The sequence below is a fragment of the Nasonia vitripennis genome (assembly GCF_009193385.2).
Source record: "Nasonia vitripennis strain AsymCx chromosome 1 unlocalized genomic scaffold, Nvit_psr_1.1 chr1_random0009, whole genome shotgun sequence".
Lineage (NCBI taxonomy): Eukaryota > Metazoa > Arthropoda > Insecta > Hymenoptera > Pteromalidae > Nasonia > Nasonia vitripennis.
This window is the reverse complement of record NW_022279596.1, coordinates 1,290,868-1,311,604: the sequence shown is the minus strand read 5'-3', so window position 1 is coordinate 1,311,604 and position 20,737 is coordinate 1,290,868. Positions and strand designations below refer to the sequence as shown.

Genomic DNA, 20,737 nt, shown 5'->3' with positions numbered 1-20,737 from the left:
TTATAAATTTTAACAATCGATGCCTTTACTTATGCATTATCAACATTTATCCCGATGAACCTGCAATTTACGTTGGATATTCTTTTCGATCAAGATGAAATCAAGGTTGATATCAAGGTTGAAATCAAGGTTGAATCAAGGTAGTATCAACCTTAATATTTTTGACAGGGATATAGATATAATGATGTCTTGAATAATGCTGATTTTAAGGTACGACTTTAAGTATACATATTTATTTAAAATATTACAATATACTATATGTATATACTGATATGTACTATATATGACAAGTAAATAAATGTATATCTATCGATTTCTTCAAAATTATTATTGAATGCTCTTTTTTATTAATTTTTCAATGCAATACAACACATATAATGACATTTTTATTTTAAAAATATTAACAAGTAGCGCCCTTTAAATCCGCATCGATTTCCATATTTTTAATACTCCGTTTTCCATGGAGTGTACGTATTTTTTCGTAGCAGACGGGTTTTCTAACCTTAAACCTTACAATTAAACGTTAAAATATTACAAACTGTGCAATAATTGTAGTAGTAACCAGCAGTAATCGTGATTATATAATACTTTCTTCAAGAAATAATAACTTTTACAGTTGTGCATTGCAAAAATTATTTATCTTTTTACAACAGATCTGTTCCGAAAAATTTTAGTCCACGGGAAACGGGGTATTTATAAAATTCGGAATGGAATTGGAAGAGGCTGGTGCTGTTTTCAAAAGACATGAACGAGTTTACAAAGCATTAAATGTTGTACAAGATAAAGAAATTCCTATATACAACCTGCAATAGTTAATGAGAATGGTTTTTGTAGAAATGCTGCTGATGCTAGGCAGTACTTAACAGAATATTTTTGCACTACGGGTGCATTAGATTTATAGTGGATGAAGCTATTAATAATGAGTTTTAAGAGTTCTTTTAAACATATACATATATTATGAGTGTGTATGAACGTACATCACAAGTATTTTAGATAAATCCATACATCAATAAATAATTTGCAGATGTTCTTTTAATTTTACATTTAAATTCTACAAAATTTCATTGAATAATAAGTATTATTGATTGTCTATGCAGCTGTAGTGTAGTTATCCCATCAATTCCATTAATTTTGGAGCAAATTCAAAACTTTCATCCTAACTTTTAAATACGGAACCGGAACGTCTCTGATTGGCCAACGCGATTCCGGAGAATCCGTTCCGGATTTTCGTTGGGTTAATGTTTCCCCTACTCCAGCCTATAAAAGTATATTTTTTGTAATAATAAAAATACCGACCGATGTATTTTAATTAGCTCTATCCAAAAACATCGCCAGATTAAACTGCTCCACCTTATATTTCTAATGAAAAATCAATAAAGATTTGGGGAAAAAAATAAATTATCTTAATTTTGATACAGCCATATCTTTTTAAATAAACAATATTTCAAACTACTCAAAACTGCTCCAAACTGCTCTACATCCATATAATACTGCTCCATAGTAATTTTTATCGGCTCAGCTATAGTTAACTGCAGTAAAATTCATTTTGTCAGAAATGAGCTGACTGAAGCTCGTAGCGCGCAGGCGCGAATCTCATTCATTGCCGTATTGCCGGGATAAAGTTTAAATTAAGGTAAAGAATTCATGTGTTACAAACTAAGTTTCTAACGAAATAAATTTTTTTTATTATTATTTATTGCTAACTATAAGAAGTATTATAAAACTACCATCGCTATTTCTTAGATTATCACAGATTATTTGACTAAAAATCTCCTTCTTATAGTTAATACAGTGGCACCTAAGGCAAAATCTAAAATAAAATACGTTTTCATTAAACACCATTGGCAATACATAATAATAAAAAAATTTATTTCGTTAGAAACTTAGTTTGTAACACATGAATTCTTTACCTTAATTTAAACTTTATCCCGGCAATACGGCAATGAATGAGATCCGCGCCTGCGCGCTACGAGCTTCAGTCAGCTCATTTCTGACAAAATGAATTTTATTTATTTTGCAGTTAACTATAGCGGAGCCGATGAAAATTACTATGAAGCAGTATTATATGGATGTAGAGCAGTTTGGAACAGTTTGGAGCAGTTTGAAATATTGTTTATTTAAAAAGATATGGCTCTATCAAAATTAAGTTAATTTATTTTTTTTCCCAAATCTTTATTGATTTTTCATTAGAAATATAAGGTGGAGCAGTTTAATCTGGCGATGTTTTTGGATAGAGCTAATTAAAATACATCGGTCAGTATTTTTATTATTACAAAAAATATACTTTTATAGGCTTGGGTAGGGGGGGTGGCGGGCTTGTGATGTAAGCCGTAATCACGTGATCACGTGATGGAATATAAGCGCGTAATTCAAATTCTTATTAATAAAATCGAATATATTTTATGTACATCTTATAAAATCATTTAGAGAAAGTACAAAAGCATTTCTGTATTCTTGGTCACTCAACCGTTAGGAAAATAGAACATAAATTTTAGAAGTAGTGAAAAGAAAGATGCCATTGTGCGAGTATCGGCTCTCAGTTTTTCGTTTGTTTGAAACGTGCTTTTTGACGTCTCGCGCTCACACGGTTTGTCCAGTAAAATTAGCTGTGAAATCACCCTGCGGTAGAAGTGGCTGCATTTTGGATATTTGGTAAATCGGGGTCGGAAAAGCCGATTCTGAAATTTGCAGCTTCCTAGAATGAGGGGTTCTATGCGAAAACAGCGTGCGAAAGTTATTTTTGCTCATATCTCGAGATTGGCTTGACCTATGAGAAAATGGCTGGCATCAATAGAAAGAGCGTTAAATTTTGCATTGGAAACGATTTTTTAATCGATTCCGATGAGCGCAAAGTTCCGAAATAATTAATGAAAAAGAAATTTGCTTGGTGTAGAGGCAGGGGAGGGGAGTGCGCAGACGACATGGCCGCCGCCGCTCTCTCCGCGCGCAGCGGCGGGACGGCGGGAACCGAGACGCGTTTGAATGCGTCATGCGAAAATATTTTTGATTTCGCGGCGACACTCAGCAAACTTTGTAAATTACTTGAATAAAATTTTTTTGTTAGACCTATTTTTTAATAGAAAGATAAAAATGTTAATTTAAAGTTATACAAAGTTTTTATACAAAGTTATAAATGATCCTGACCATCACAACTTATTTATTTTTAACTCTGTGTTTATTAACAACTCCGTTTTGAAATATAATTATTTTTATAACTCCTTTTATGGTTCTTGATTTTTCTATATAATAAAAAGTATTAGTATTTTCAAAATCATAGCTATACTATACTATTTGATGTTCTTTATTTTACGAAAGCATGAAACATATGAAACGTAATTTATATACTACTAAATTTTTGGTAATCTCGAAATAGAATTTCGAAAAAAAAATTTTAATTCAGATTATTTAGTGCGATATAAATACTAGTGTCTCAAATGCACTCTGGAAAAAATCATTCGCGACGTATCATATAACCGAACTCATCCAAACATCCTGTCACCGCATACTAAATGTTTATAAATTATGAATGTCAACGCCACTTTCTCAGTTCATTACTCGAGCTGGTTAATCATAGGTCAGAACACTTTGGTATCTCATCGAAGTAACATCGTGCTCTAAAGAGTGTATTCCAGAGTCATTTTTAACTAAAAATCTATTAGAAATCAAAAAATTATTGTTTTTTGAGTGTGTGCCTTCACAGTTTTTTAATTTGTGATACCAGCTTATTGATTGGTTTCTGAATCCTAGAAGAATATTTTATTATTTTCGAAGAATTTATTCAGAATTACGGTATGTCCGCATATTTTATTTATTCATATAAATGCTAGAAATTTAGATAAAATATTTGAATACGATTGACATTTAAAAACTTTATAGCAAAGAAAATAAATATTTATTGAAAAAACATGCTAGGTTTGTAATGCAATAAAATAGTGTCCGCACTACATAATGACATTATTCAAATAATGACTACTACACTGAAAACCAAAAATACAATGTGCTAGAGATAGTATTTACTGCGTAATTGCCTATAAGCAAAATGTGACCCGCCAAATTAAAAAATTCACATGTGCCTCAATGTGAAAATATGAATGAAAACTTACATGTTTTTATAGGTAGCATATCAAGTATCTGTGTAAAATTTCAATTGCCTAGCTTTTTTACAATGCAAATGAATAGGGTTGTAATAATAGGCTTATACTCACTGACTCTTCTACTGAACTTTTCTTCAAATTCACTTCTCAGACCTTAACGACAACGACTTTAGGCATTGTTAATATACTTATATTTAAAGTATTACAGAATATGGTAACATATGGTAGGTAATATGGTAAAAATATTAGCAGAAATTAGTGTACCCAAAACTTATGTTGTTTTTTCTACCAGGGTTATTAGACATAGATAGAATAAGGAGCGCGCGAAGCGCGCCTTCATTCCTAGTATTTTAAACTTTTGCGTCGAAGACTGGCACATTTCGCACTTTTGCGTCGAAAGCTAGTACACTTGACAAGCAAGATATCTGATTCGAACTATTTGAATTTTGCATCGTGTAATATGGGATTTGCCGAAATCAAAGTCGAGATAGAGTGTTAAGAGGTAAAATCAAGCTCATTTTTAAAAATGTCCATATTACACGATGTTCAGTTTAAATAGCTCGAATCAGATATTTTACGTGTCGAGTGTACATACATTTCGCACTCCCGGCGGCAAAATGTAGTATATTTTATACTTTATATTAATGCATGGTTAGCAAGTTCAATTGCACCACGTACAAGTACTTGATTCTTTTTATTTTAATATGTAATACTTTTATTTATAGCAGCCTACGAGATTCGGATTATATTTATATTACTCTTGTTTTCTTAGAAATTTTTACGTGAAAGCTGAAATTTTGCATAGGTCTTCTTAATATTATTACGAGTATATTGTAGTTTTTTATTTTATTCTCTAAACTTTAAAAACATGGCAGTCTTATATGTTCATCGACAATTTTACCTCGCTTCATATTAACCTGCCAACTTTGAAATCGAAAATTACGCAAATATGTTCGGTAACCAATATTGGGAAAAACAAGAATTTTGTATACATTAGACGAATATATCTTCAAAGTTTCACATTGCATACTCTTAACATTCGTTGGTAGGGTTCGTTTTATACACAAAAATTTAACACGAATTTTTATATGAATTCTTTTTACACGCATGTTTTTACATTTGTTGAAATATATGCAAAAATTTCAATATCAATTCATTATTTATCAAGCTTAACAGGAATTAGTTTACTCATATCATATATACATAACAATGATCAAGTTATATATAACATTCATTTCAATAGTACGTCATCGAAACCGAACCTTTTCTTTCTCTCACGCGTATTCGTAAACAAAGATAAGTAGTTTGGATACTGAGACCTCCGAAGTACAAAGAATGGGTTTCGATAGTTAGTCCAGTTAGATCAGTCAAGAAGAGAGCACATAAAAGCGAATATATGTTCTTTTCTTTTATTTAAAACATTCCGTACCTGCTTCCATAATCAAAAACATTGAACACAAAGAAATGATTAATATTACATTTTCTACACAATAACATTGTGTACAATATTATTGTATTAAATGTTCAGTACTAATTATCTATTTATGTTCAATAAAAAAACTTATGTGTAAAAGAAAATTCGTATAAAAATTTGAATTCAAATGTGTAAAAAACCGTAGAACATTCTCAAATGTTTTTAATGTAGGATATGTTAAAAATTTTATAATTGCAAAACAAGTAAAAAATTTGCGACGAATAAAAATCTGTAAAAAACTTATAATTTCATTGTTTCAGATGTTTTGCTTGATATTTGCACTAGCTTTTCTATTACATATACGTGGAGATGAAAATTCACCCTATGAATTAATACCTATAACGACACCAATATTACGAGAAGAGCTGTTTCAAGCCAAACTTTACCATGAGATTTGGACGACGATCCATTTTGTTGACATACTTGAGTTAGAAAGCCATGCAAATGAGGTGAATACAACATTACAAGATCTTCGAAATCAATGTTCTACATTTAAACCGTGCATTTATGGAATAGAGTTAGATCATATGTATAAAAGTCTTTATTCAATTCAACAAAAAATTGATTTTTTAGTCTCCTTAAGCGATAAGAAAAGAGAAAAAAGAGGGTTATTTAATATAGTCGGAACAATACAACATTTTTTATTTGGCACTATGTCAGCCGACGATGCTGAAAGAATTGATAAACAAATAGATGACGTATATAATCATACGGGCCACATAGCGACACTTTTAAATGACCAAACAGCCATTATCAAGAGTACTCTGCGCAAATTTATAAATATAACTGAAAATTATAAACAAAATATGAAAATTATCAAGGATGGAATCATTACAGTCCTGAATGAACATTCTTTTAATGATAATATGCTAAAATGCATTTTAAATTTAAATATTCATATAGATAATTTATTAGGTAATGTCAATCTAATCTATGACTCGATTATTGATGGAAAACTTGGAGTTGTGTCGCCTAGATTAATATCACCCACAAAATTTATGGACGCTTTACGCACAATACATTCAAAATGGTTTCACCAAGACTTACTATTTCCTTTAAATAAAAATTATTATGTAATGTACATGAAAATTAGTAAGATTAACATTATTTTGTCCGCTGGTAAACTTATTTATGTATTTCATACGCCAATACCAACTGGCTATGATTATACTGTGTACAAATTCACACCAATACCCATGTCAGGATGGAAACGTTACTATATATTTGACAGTATTAAAAATCAACCTGTTGCTGTCGATTCAAATTTTACAGAGTATAGCGTAATTGATTTAAATGTTTGTACATCTATAAATGATTTTAAAATTTGCGAGATAACATCTGCCGTTCATACATTTAACGAGGAAGAAAGTTGTTATGCACATTTGATAAAATACAAAGATGATAATGGCTGTTCTAGAAAATATTTTGATTTGCAAGCTGATTTTGTTTTGGCTCTGAGTAATGGTTTTAGTTGGTATATTTTACCAACCAATAAAGAAAATATATTCATAACTTGCGGCGATTCTAAATCAGATTTATATGTGACTATTACGAAGCCTCATATATTACGACTCAATTCAAATTGTAAAGGATACTCTAAGAACCATAAGTATTTACCAAGAAGTCAGGGCAATGAAACAAAAATTTCAGAATATAAAATTAACATTCAATTTCTACCAGTTGAGCAGATAGCTCTAAATACATCAGCTTTAAAACTACCTGTATTTACTTCATCTAATGTTGACACTTCTGAAATTTTAAATTCAGCAAAAAATATTGAAGATATCATGAAAGATTTAGAAATTATTACATCTAATCATAACTACCATTCACGGCTGCTTACGGGTTATAGTATCTTTCATTATACTATGTATACTATTGCCACTATTTCAGTATTTTATATCCTTTATAAAACTGGAATACTCAATTGCATTTCAATTGCTTTTAAATTTTGTCTATTTCGACTGTGTCCAATATGTATGAAATGCAAAAATAATAATGATGAACGTAATGAAGCTGCTATACCATTTCAAACTACGAATGTCCAAATACGCGAAGAAAATATTGCTGCTCAACCATCAACGTCTGCAGATGATCGATCTATTGTTCGATATGATGCACGTGCTCCAATATCATAAAAAGTTTATGTATAATTTCAGTGATGATCCTATTTGAATATTTTAGATATATTTGAAGCTATATTTTAGATTTATAGTATATTTCATACAACTATATGATGTTTATACTGCATTATTCTGTACTACCATATTATTTATATTAACAATTGAACGCATCTTGTACAAGCATGCAATATAACAATTATATAAGAGTTTAAAAAGTATTTTGTAATAATCATGATGACCTTATGTAATATCAACTTATGATACCTTATATAATATCAATATTATCAATAAATTTAAAATAAAAATTAATTGAAAAAGTTTTTGTTCGTATAGTTCTGTATATAAAATTTCATTCTTGTTGTTCTTACTACAACATAATTAGAAAATAGTGTGTTTTTTCGTTTTGTTAATGTTGCAAGAAAATTTGTGCCAGAGAATTAGGTGCGATTTATTAATGAATTTATTATTTTGTTTCTTTGCTATAAATGTTTAACATGAAAATTGAAAATTGTCAAGAAATTAATATGGTTGACATTCAATTTTTTTTCAATTTGTAATTTTAAAAATTCTAATTTTTAGTTTGTTTGAACAATGGAAAACGAAAATATGTGTGAAGAAACTATATGCACTCTTTGCGACAAACTACTACAAAATGATACAGATGATATCGTTCAAGTTCGTAGTAAAGGTCTAGAAACTTTTATAAATAAAAGTAAAAGCAGAGAGGATGAAAAGTTCAAACAATGGATAGGAAAACAGAGTGTAAGCTTTCATGAAATTTGTAGAAAGCGCTATTCGGCAATACCGCAGAAGACAAGTAAAAGAAAAAGGGATTCCTCATTACCATCTCCGCCAGCACAAAATTTCTCATTTTCATTGCCGTCATCGTCAACAGCAAGTGTTTCAGATGACTATAAGTTTGACCAATATTGCTTTATTTGCAATGAAGTATTAGATCCTTCTCATAAAAAAGTTAGCTACTTAAAACGCCCGTATACCTGTCAGAATCTTTTGAATGTTGCTTCTGAAAGAAATGACGATCTCGGTATGTCGGTACTGAATCGATTGGGGGGTATATCACTTGAAGAAACAAAACCTAGGTACCATTATTATTGCTATAAATCCTTTTTACATAAATCTTTAATGCCATCAGAAGAAGAAACTGAACCATATAACATGGACAATGAACCATGTAATTTTAATGATGAAACGGATGATTTAATTGAAAATATATACAATTACATCGAAGAAAGTGGAAAGTTTCAATTCTTTTTATCGGAATTACATGATGTAATTGATACAGGTATAAGTAACAAAGTATTATGCAAAAAATTAAAAGAGAAATATAACGAAGATATTTTCATTTTAAAACATCGTGGCCGAGAAACACTTATTTACTATAAATCAATCAACTTAACAAAAATTTATAGCGATTGGATCAGTAAGAAATCAATCGACAATTTTGAAAAAAATGCTGTTGTAAATTTCGCTGCAGAAATTCTTCGAGCTGAAATTGTGAGTACGAAATATGAAAATTCATCTTATCCACCTGCGCAAAAATTTTTGGACAACGTCAATTCAGAAATACCCGAATTACTGCAAAATTTTCTCAATCATCTTTTTAAAGAAAAACAGGACAGTAATATTGAAAATAGTCAAGTGAAAAGCGACATTATTGCTCATGCTATAGTCTCCTTTCTGCGTCCAAGAGCTTTTCTTTCTAAATTACAATTAGCTCTCGGCATTTATATTTACAGAAAAACGGGATCGAGACTAATGATTGATCTTCTGTCTAAGTTTGGTATCAGTGCTTCTTACAAACGTATTCAAATGTATGAAGCCTCAACGATAGTAAATCCACCAATTCAACATATTGACAGTGCTTTTGTTCAGTTTGTATTCGACAATACTGACCATAATGTTGGAACATTAGATGGTCACGAAACGTTTCATTGCTTAGGAGGTGTCGCAGTTTATACTCCAGATTTTGAAGTTGTGGTAGAGGGTGGTTCACAAAAATGTTCAAAAATGCCAACAGCTGCAGAGATAGCTTCGTATAAACAAATAAAAACATACCCCTGTAGCAAAATTGATTCACATGCGTTGCATAATATCAAATATATTTCTGTGAATAACCTTCATTTAGGCAATCGGCCAATTTTCCCAGAGCATTATACAGGATATGCATGGGGTAAAGCTGTGGAAATCTCGATCTTACCGTCTTGGAAAGGCTTCATGGAAATTTTGTCACAAGATAAAATATTTGCATTATCCAACATAACTTGCTTACCTTTTATAAACCAGCCACCGTCCAAATTAACTACATTAAATACGGCTCTGCATTATGCAGTTGCAGAAGCTCGTAAAGTAGATCAAAGAACTATTTTGATCACTTTTGATCAACCTTTATATTGGAAAGCTCGCTGTATTGTTGCACAGTCGGAAAATGGTGAATTGAAAGATGTCGTGATTCGTTTAGGAGGTTTCCATTTGCTAATGTCATTTTTAGGAGCAATTGGTTACATCATGGACGGAAGTGGACTCGAAGAAATGTGGTCCGTAGTATATGCTCCAGAATCCGTTAAAAAAATGCTTGCGGGTCATGCATTCTCAAGAGCAGTACGAGCTCACATTTTAAGCTTCACGGCTATAGCTATCATTATCTGCAAATCAATGAGTAACGTAGCTGGAGTAGAAGAATTTATTAATGAATTTTTTAGTAATTGGATGAAAAACCCTCCTTTGATAAAAGACTGTAAAAGTAATAATTTTATGAAACACTTATCAGAAGAATTCATACAAAAATTAAATAACATTGAAAGCAAGGGTCCAACGCCAAAATTGTGGATACAATATTTCAAATGTGTCACCATAGCCTTACAGTTTATAGAAGCAGAACGCCTAGGCGATTGGAATCTACATTTACAAAGCATTAAAGATATGTTACCATTATTTTACTCAAGTGGTCATTTTGCTTATGCAAAAAGTGCTCAAATTTATCTTCAAGATATGGCAAATTTAGATGTAATAATGGATCCTTTAGAATTTGAACGTTATACGAAAGATGGCTATTTCACTATACGTAGATCAGATAAAGCGTGGTCTGGTGTATGGAGTGACATGATAATTGAGCAGACATTAAATAGGTTTTTCGGTACAGATTTAAAGCATGGTCGAGGTGTCACTCCTGGCGTTGTTGCACGTTATTTATTTGCCATGCCGTCAGCGTTTAATGTAATGGAGTGTTTGGAAAATTACTGTGCAATGAAATCGAATAATAGTGAACAGCATGTTGATCTTTCTAAGAGTCGAATGAAGAGAGATAACAATGACATATACGAATTTGTAACCTGGCTGCAAAATCATAATCCTTTCAATCATCTACATGTTTTGGTATCGCTTTCTACAGGAATAATTGGTGGACCAAATATAGATTGTCATAAGGCTATTGAAAAAGGACTGCAAGGAATGGAAGATATGGTTGGGAAAAATGCTGACAATATTACAATGTTAAAAATATATAAAGTTAACAATTTAGCAAGTGCCGCAATTGGAATACATCTGGATTACAACCATGAAGTATCTACTATTGATATTTACTTATTATTTCAAAGAATTTGTGTCATTTTCAATGGAGACGCTGAAAAAACACGCGAAGCTTTTTCTTATGAGCTTACGCCATATCCGCTAAGCTTATTCAACGAAAAGGGACAAATGAGAAAAACGCAGAAATCAAAACTTTATCCGTTATTTAAAACTTCGAATAGGTTGCTAGCGCTGCAAACATCAGATATATATGTCATAGACGGAGGCTGGTTATTGCATGCTGTAGTTTGGCCCCACAGCCAGAAATTCAAAGAAGTTTTTAAATTATATTTATCATATATCATTAAACATTTTGGTAGACGTGTTACTGTTGTTTTTGATGGATATAACAACGAATATATCGGAGTAAAATCATATGAAAGATATTGTCGGAGAGAGAAAAACGTCGCAGCCGATATCGATATCTCTGAAGATAAAATGGTAACAATGAATCAGACAAAATTTCTTTCAAACATTAGTAATAAACTAAATTTTGTGGATTTACTATCAAAATATTTAGAGGAAAATAACATTCATACAAAAATTTCAGAAGAAGATGCAGACACTGTAATTATTCGTACGGCCATAGAATTAAAAGATAGTAATGAAAGTTTCGTTTCAGTGGTCGGCAATGATATAGATTTGTTAATTTTACTAATTACACACTGCATCGGTGGAAATAAAATATATTTTTATAAAATGTCACCGAACAAGAAAAATGAATTATATTCAAGCAGAGATCATAAATAAATATCATAGAAAAATACATTTTATTTGCTCATGCGTTTGCTGGATGTGATTCAACAAGTGCTATATATAATAAAGGTAAAAAAAGTATTATAACATTATTAGAAAAAAATGAAGACTTGCAACAATTAATATCCATATTTTATAAGCCATTACAAAATGTCGACGATATATATAGAGTTGCTGAAAAACTTATGATAATAATGTATGGTGCAGATGACCAAAAACTGACTCTACATGAATTAAGATATAAAATATTTTGCACATCTACAGCAATTGCAAAAAAAGAATTATCTTTATCGTGTTTACCGCCTACCGATTCGGTATTAAGAGAGCATGCTAAAAGAGTATATTACCAAATGCAGATTTGGCTTGGATTCGATTTAGATCCAGTATTATGGGGATGGAAGAGAACGAGTAATATGCTACTACCTATTATGAATCCTAAACCAGTTGCACCAGTCGAATTACTGGAGATGGTGAGTTATTATATGTTATCCTAAAATATATTATATGAAATTGTCTAATTTTTCTTTGAAAATAATTTCCAAATGACGTATTTAATATTTACTTTAGTGAACTATTCGATATTTTCTATTGTAATATTTACTGTGATAAGAAAAAATAATTAACTTGATTTTCAGATATTTTGTGGATGTAAAACAAATTGTAACACATCCCGATGTTCGTGCAAAAAGGCTGGCATAAAATGTAGTTACAGTTGTAAAAATTGCAATGGCCAAAGCCGTGAAAATGCTTCAAATTCGCATAAGGTCATACTTGAGAGTGATACAGAAGAGCGACAAGATGATATAGATGATATAGAAGATAATGAAAATATGTGGAATGATGAAATAAATGATTTACAAGAAGATGTTGATGAATCACAAACTGAAAATTAAAAAATTTTGCTGAAAAATTTTGTCAATTCTATTTACTAGAATAATATAACCATTTTATTATATATTAAATTTTTACAATAATCATATTTATTTATATTTTGACCGTTTTATCCTTGTATTATTGATGTTGCTTCATAATAACATTAAAAAATGCTATCGTAAATTTTTCAACAATAATTTACTTACAGGTAAAAAAAACACAAATTCAAATAATAATTTGTTCGATACTCGTGTCGTATGTTCACTTTCCAGCACGGCGTAAGCATCCTCGCTACGCTCGGGCGCTTAACCCCGCCGTGCCAGAATGTGCCTCATCGCCTTGTATCGTAATGTACTATGGGTAACTCAAACTAAAGAAATCGCTGCCGCGCATACAAAAGTTATATGAAATATGACTATTTCATTTTTTCAGCGTCATTGGTGCAACGATTAAATCAAATTTGGGATGCAAGGTAATGTAATTTTTCCGCTCATTGGATAGCTATATTGTTGAGAACATTTATTACTTATTTAATTCATAATTAACTATACATACTTGATAATTATATAGCTAATTTCGATAATATTAATAAAAAGTTCATACAATAAGTTTTCCGGGTGTCGCCGCGAAATCAAAAATCATATTTTCGCATGACGCATTCAAACGCGGCTCGGTTCCCGCCGTCCCACCGCTGCGCGCGGAGAGAGCGGCGGCGGCCATGTCGTCTGCTCACTCCCCTCCCCTGCCTCTACACCAAGCAAATTTCTTTTTCATTAATTATCTCGGAACTTTGCGCTCATCGGATTCGATTAAAAAATCGTTTTCAATGCAAAATTTAACGCTCTTTCCATTGATACCAGCCATTTTCTCATAGGTCAAGCCGATCTCGAGATATGAGCAAAAATAACTTTTGCATGCTGTTTTCGCATAGAACCCCTCATTCTAGGAAGCTGCAAATTTCAGAATCGGCTTTTCCGACCCCGATTTACCAAATATCCAAAATGCAGCCATTTCTACCGCAGGGCGATTTCACAGCTAATTTTACTGGACTATTAGGTACCTATAGGTAATGAGTATCTATGGCGTGTATCAAGAGGATTTATAGCATTTACTCTCGAACCGTAAACTCGGTTGCTCGGTTTAGTCGTGAAAATATAATAATAGTAACTACCATAAATATTGAATTAAAAACTTTTTATCAGTTCGTTATTTGATACACTGATACCTACGTTACTTTAATTATTAAGGTTTGAATAGAATTGTGTCATTGTTTTTCTTGAAAACAAAAGAATTCTGCCGGAAAACAAGGTCAAGAAGAATGGCGTCGACATCAAAACAGTAGGATCCCAATAGTAAGTTAATAAATCAGTGTTATAAAGCAATGTGTTTTTTAATGGTTTAAGAAAAAAAAAACGTTAATCCTGTATAGACTGTAATAATGTGACAAGAGTACCACGTAGTGGACGAATCTGTAAGAAGTCATCCAAGTTGATACATTTTGACTCTGATATTAAAGTGAATAAACTCAAAAAAACTAAGATTTCAAAGTTTCAGGAAAAATCAAAAAAATCTAAAACAACAACAGAAAATATGAATGCACAATATCAGACAGAGATTTCCAATGAAGTTTTATGTTATGAATCTAACTCAATGAAAAGCAAATCAAGTATGAATGATGTGCAACTAAATAATTTTGAAACAGATTCCTCTTTAACAGTCACTAATAATGAATTACTTACTCCTGATTATACAAGTTATGATGAGGACAGTACAGAATCCGATGAAAAATTTTTAATACCCAAACATGATTTACCACTACAGCAGCAGAGTACAGAAAACTATTCTAATACATTGATTGAAACTAAAACTAATGTATTCCCCGAGGTATGAAAAATCAAATAATTGTTAAATATGATACATAATTAATGTGATGATTTATTGATGTAAAACTATATTATTTTAAATCTAGAATTGTGCATATACTGGATATAGGCTCTGGTCAAGTGAAATGAAATTAGAAATTTTAAAAAAATATCCTCATATGGGTAAGCTTACAACTACATGCAATAATATATTTTTGAGTGGACATAATAAAATTAAGCGATATTTTTATTCGAATGAAAAATAAATTATAGATGTTACAATTATGACCATAAGATTAGGTGAGATGTGGACGCAAATGTCCGTTCAAAATAGAAATAATTGGCATGAGCGAGCACAGCGTTTAACAGAAAAAGCTGATTCTTTCAGAAAGCTTTGTGTTATGGGTACGCATAGCTACATAATAAATCTAATTCAATGTAAATAGAACTGTTAAGTTTTTAACGATTTTCAGGTAATGAAAAAAGATTGGCTTGCTTCATGTAATAATGATATTGGAACTACAGAATATGAAGGAAAATCATTTATTATTGAAGAAGCATCAAGACCTTTCAAATTACAAGCTATTGATATTGCTGCCCATCTCAGTTTACTAGGAGAAAGTCTTATACTAATTGGTACTAAAATTAAACAACACGATAAACCAGTATCAAAATCAGATTACACAACTGTTTTAATGGACTCTCTTTTGTGTACAATGGCTAGTTTGCTTTGTCTTACTCAACATATTCCATTTCTAAAAATTGGCAATCCAGACATATTTTTGAAAACATTAGATAATATTGCTTATATCATGCCTGGTTTGTAAAAAGAAAAGTACAAATCATTCATTATTCAAACGATTTTACTAAAGTATAATTATTTAAATTTCGTCTCATTATAAATTTTATGCCATAGAAATTACACTTGTATTGAATACTATAAACATGTTTTCATGAAACGAGATTAAAAGAGAGTTTATTGCATTGTTTGTATTGTAGTAGCCATAAGGATTAAAAAACAAGTAAAAGATTTGTTTGTGATGTATTCAACATTTTTGTCAAGAGAAACAAGTTTTAGAAAAATAATAGTATTTTCATTTTGGGAAAACAGTGGTCAAAATCACATACCTCTTTATATCGTAATGAGTTAAAAAGTAACTATCAGTTTTGTCACTGACATGCCACTGATTGGACCATTTTTATGACATTCTTTCATAAATCTGTACACCAATGGCTGAACTCTTTAGTAGACAACGATCAATATGGATGTGGGAGTTATAATAGCAGAATCAAGCCCATATCACATCTTATTATTAAAATAATGTACAAGTATTCGTACGAGCGCGCTTATAACAGATTACAGATGTGTGTGTGTGTGTGTGTGCCGTTTAAATGGGAGAATTTTTTGCGACGCGTATAATATATAACTATACCTACATGTAGGTACTGGACGCAGCCCGGACTGTGTAAGAGTGCGCAGGTATCTAATTTCACCTTGTCCAAATTCATGGCTATCGTAGTAAGTATTCTGTTGTGCCTTAGGCGCGGCGGGGCGGCGACCGAGCCTCTGTCACTTTTTGAGCTACAGTACGAGCTATGCGAGACGACAGTTCGGCCGGGTTTGCAGGTATAATGTAGGTATATACGCAATATGAAGAGGAAGAATTTACGAGCGGAAATATGTTGTAAGTATGCGAAATAAAGTGTCGCGGCTACGAGAATTGAACCGGTTTGCCCCCCCCCCCCCATAAGCTGACTCGATTTAAATGGCCCGCGCAGCAGAGCGTCGATTTTTTTATGTGCGCCTTTACTACCCATATAGCAGGTACGGAGAAGCTTAAGGACATGAGGACTGGTTACAGGTACAATATTCAGGTAGATATCTCAAATGAGCATAGCTCATAAATATATAGAGCCGCGGGTCAGTTTTAATGCATTTATAATTGCGGCGATGGGCGGGCCGGGCATCGGTTGACTATCGGCGCTCTTCCTGATGCGACCGACAAGTGACGATACGGTAGCAGGCTCGCCAGGCGCCGCTTCATTTTTTGCGAGCCGTCTTGTGATCTATGGCTGTGCTACGAGTGCATGCGTAGACCCATAGGTATATATGCACGCGCGCTCGCGCACACGCACACGCACACGCACACAAATGTACCTACATTAAGCTTTTCTACACACACTTCCGGCGCGCCACTCTCCGTCGTTGCCAGCCCGCTGATGGAAAATATGAACGTTTTACGAGCTGTTCCGTGATTGACAAGTCGACGACACCTCGCACACGTAGTCGTACGACTCTCCCCGCATGGAAGTGACCCAGACTTTCGACCATACGAAAATATATACGCTACATATCTATATCGTTGCTCACAACGAAGAGTAGCAGCCCTGATAGCACACAGCCGTTAAAAAACGTTTAAACAACGTTAAAAAAAACACCGAAAAACGTTTTTTAAAACAGGTAGAAAATAAGTTTAAACAACGTTAAAAAAAACACCGAAAAACGTTTTTTTAAACAGGTAGAAAATAAGTTTAAAAAACGTCGAATAAACGTGAAAAATGTCCGCACCTAGGATACGTTATTCTAGAAACGGTAAAAAAACGTAATTTTAACGTGATAAATATGTATAATTCACGTAATACAGACGAAAAGTAAACGTATTTTTAAAGACGTTTATGAAACGTCTTTCGACTAAATCGTAGACTATACGGGGGTTTCATCAATACGTCTTTACGTCGTCAATGAAACGTATATAAATAATATCTTTTTAAACGCTTATATGACGTATTTTCTACGTCGTACCAAATTGTGGGGTTCGAATAAATTTTGTGGAAAAAAAAACGTTTATAAAACATAAAATAGATATAAAATGAACGTTTTATTGTGCACGTAAAATAATAAAATGCTGTTACAACATTCTACAGAATTCAATATTTAATTAAAAGATAGACATTTAATAATATTTGTTTTATAAAAGTAGAGAGCACCATTCAGATTAATTTAATAATAAAATTAATTGTGTGGAAACCTATACTCAAAAGAACAACGAAACAAAAAGAATTTTTATTTTTTAGATATTTTTAATAATAAAAAAAAATAGTTAAGTCTCGTTGCTGCTTGAAGATTCATGGACATGTCGTAATGCTTTGCCTTTCCTGCAAAAATGTAATAAATTATTGAAAGTTTTAATGCTATTATTTCAATTTTTTTCTATATATATTTGTTCAACGTCTTACTTTTATTTTCTTGATTTTTTCTTTAATTTATTTAGTTCCTCGGGTTTTTCGTCTCTGTTATGTTCGTTCTTTTTGGCTGTTCCTAGTTTCCTATAAATATTATATATGTTTAAAATAATTTTGTAAGGTTCTATAATGAAATATTCAGGATTTTGCGACGATAAAGATGTTGGATATTTACTTTGGGTCCTTTCTTCCTTTGCTTGACTTCAACCAATTACCAACGGCTGTTCTAATATCCTTTACTTTATTTTTCTCACGGCTTAGCATAGCAGCAGCTAAAATTAATAAGAAATATGTATTATGATAAATATAAAAAATCTCCTACCTGATCAGTAATTATTAATTTCAGGGTATAACGTGCAACTGCGGGCCCATCACTTCCGCCTATTGAATCGAAGTATTTTTTCTATAACAAAAATTGATATAATAATTAATCATTGAAAATACTTATAAAAGTTTTGTGCAGTTATAAGAATAACATTTTACGGAGAATAATAAAAATGGGAAATTGCAGACGCTACAATAACGCCTCGTAAATAAAAATTTACAGCATTGTCAATATTTACTTACAAATTTCATTTGGAATTCTTCGTTTGAATTCAAATGATCATTGAACACATCAAATTGTTCTTTCGAACTCAAATAATTCATCAGTCTTATCCTTGAAGTTACTGAACTTCGTACAACCACTTATTTCTTCTCTGCATTTATTTGTTATAACTGTTTGGACCAACACTAAAAAGTAATAAATTTTTAAAATAATGTGTAAAATATTATTGATTAGCAATGTAATATTATGATTATTCACGTGTTAAATTAACGAGCAGTTCTCTATCAGACAAACTGTTGATCGCATCCAACCATAGCATTCCTACAATTGATTACAAATGCATTTTTAAAATTAAATCGATTTTTTGAAGAAAAATTAATTTTTAAATTGGTTTTAATTTATATACCGCTTTTGCTGAATACTGAAGATTTCTTGTTTGAATGTTTCTCTGTTTTGACCTGAATAACATTAGTAATTCTATATATACATTTCTCAAAATAAAAAAAAAAAATAAAATCAAAAGATTAAACTTAACGTGTCGGATATAACATATATTCCTGCATCAGTTACAAAATAGACAATTAATAAGAAATAAAACTAGAATTAATACTTTTAAATGAGTACTAATAAATGCTCCCTAAAATAATAGCAATAAATAATAATATGTCTGTATAATTTATCTGCCAATCTTATATCTATTTTTCTTTGCCGTAATATAATTACAATAACAGTGGATTTTAGAGTATCAAATTTGACTTACTGACAACAGTATTCGTAGGGACAGCATTGCCAGTATTGACAGGTACAGTAATCGATCTAGTACTAGAACTTGTAGCTTTATTCTCTTTCTTCGTATTAGCGACAAGCCAAAATTGAAATTCTTTTGATGGAGTGAGTGGTGAAATGTGGGTATCTGCAAAATTTATGATGTTTTAAAATTTTATATTAATCATCTTTATACTAATAATAATAATTTTTAAAAAACCATCATTCTTTTTCTTATATAAGCAAAATGTAAATATTTGACATAACTCTATAGGGGATGAAAGAGTGCTTTTAGTCACAAATATACGACATATTTTCATATATTATTTTTTTAAACTTAGTAATATGTTTGTTTAATATATTAATTTAATACCATTACTTTCATTGTTTTCTGTCTGCTTCGTCTGTTCTTGATTTTCCTTAGGTATGGATTTTAACGATAACTGCTCCATTAAATTCAAAGGTGTCCTTGAATCATCTACATGTAATTAATAAGGTGTTAGTTCTTTAACATAAAAATCAATGTAATATAATTTTACTTGGTTTGTTTAATTCGTTAGGTTTTCAAGATACATAAATTTACATTATAAGAAAGTATTATACCCAACTTTTTCGTACTTTAATTTGAATTATATAAAAAATGCAAAACCTACGAAAATATTATTTTTTGATGGTGTTGAAATTAACACAAAGATACCGTCCACCTCGTCATATTCTAGATGCTGTATTTTTGATACATCTTCGCCATTAGTTGAAGTTGATTTAGAAGCTAAGGAAACAATATATTAATTATTTTCTGCTAAACATAATTTTATTCTATCGCACATTTTATTTTATGATTGTACTTATAAAAACTGCATTAGCAAATCCAACTAATAAAATAACTACAGCTGAATCATCAACAAAATTTGTGAATTCAATTTAACTCGTTTCATGAACATTTTGTTATTTGTGCTAAAAATAAATACATGCAATACATCAACCAATTAATCATACTGAATTTGAAAGTTTTATTTTACTTTAATTTTTCTTATTAAGAAATGTTTAATTTACCTTGTAACTCTCCTCTTTCATTTGCTGTGGCTTCTAAGGCAGACAAAAAGCTAAACATAGCTCCATCCTGATCTTCTCTAATTTTATCAATACCTATTGAAATTCGACAACTTTATTAATTTATAGTGAGTAATAGAACGTGTTATACAATGAAACTTTTTATGAAAATGTATAGGCTTTATTTCTTGGTTATATAAAAATATAAACTTTCATTCATTTTACCTTGTATAATTGGTTCTTGAGTATCTTCTAAAATCGATGCATCAGAAAGGTGATCAGAAGCTTCATCTTTCATATAATTATCTTTAAAAGCTCCATTGCTGATTCCATCAGTTTCAGTTTCTGATGAATAAAAAATATAT

The 20,737-nt window shown here is 31.2% G+C and overlaps 3 protein-coding genes across 12 annotated transcripts; 2 read left to right on the top strand and 1 right to left on the bottom strand.

The window, feature by feature from the left end:
• Positions 1–3,016: 3,016 nt before the first annotated feature.
• Positions 3,017–7,892, top strand: LOC116738633. The gene is made up of 2 exons (XM_032601388.1): positions 3,017–3,789; positions 5,829–7,892. Exon 2 carries the CDS (start codon positions 5,829–5,831, stop codon positions 7,704–7,706), a length of 1,878 nt encoding a protein of 625 aa, XP_032457279.1. The 5' UTR covers positions 3,017–3,789; the 3' UTR covers positions 7,707–7,892.
• A 2,713-nt stretch (positions 7,893–10,605) lies between these two features.
• LOC100678780 (HMG box-containing protein 4-like) lies at positions 10,606–15,850 on the top strand. Of its 9 annotated transcripts, none has more exons than XR_004345150.1 (7): positions 10,606–12,502; positions 12,668–14,257; positions 14,335–14,571; positions 14,660–14,789; positions 14,875–14,950; positions 15,041–15,172; positions 15,254–15,850. XR_004345150.1 is itself a non-coding variant. In XM_008206267.4 (7 exons), the coding sequence occupies exons 4-7, from the start codon at positions 14,496–14,498 to the stop codon at positions 15,592–15,594; spliced, it is 843 nt and encodes a 280-aa protein (XP_008204489.1). In that variant the 5' UTR covers positions 10,704–12,502; positions 12,668–14,257; positions 14,335–14,376; positions 14,460–14,495; the 3' UTR covers positions 15,595–15,850. The 9 variants fall into 9 exon arrangements, 6 of the variants coding, with proteins under 6 accessions (XP_031788800.1, XP_008204489.1, XP_008204488.1 ...); XR_004345149.1 differs by having other exon boundaries at positions 12,668–14,376; positions 14,454–14,571; XR_004345151.1 differs by having other exon boundaries at positions 12,668–14,376; positions 14,454–14,571; positions 15,063–15,172; positions 15,254–15,449.
• Positions 15,851–18,577: 2,727 nt separating this feature from the next.
• LOC116417836 lies at positions 18,578–19,998 on the bottom strand. Of its 2 annotated transcripts, none has more exons than XM_031932964.1 (6): positions 19,976–19,998; positions 19,696–19,800; positions 19,318–19,470; positions 18,964–19,015; positions 18,816–18,878; positions 18,578–18,742 (listed from the first exon to the last, which is right to left on the bottom strand). In XM_031932964.1, the coding sequence occupies exons 2-6, from the start codon at positions 19,705–19,707 to the stop codon at positions 18,627–18,629; spliced, it is 396 nt and encodes a 131-aa protein (XP_031788824.1). In that variant the 5' UTR covers positions 19,708–19,800; positions 19,976–19,998; the 3' UTR covers positions 18,578–18,626. The 2 variants fall into 2 exon arrangements, with proteins under 2 accessions (XP_031788824.1, XP_031788825.1); XM_031932965.1 differs by having other exon boundaries at positions 19,702–19,800.
• Between the last annotated feature and the right edge of the window lie 739 nt (positions 19,999–20,737).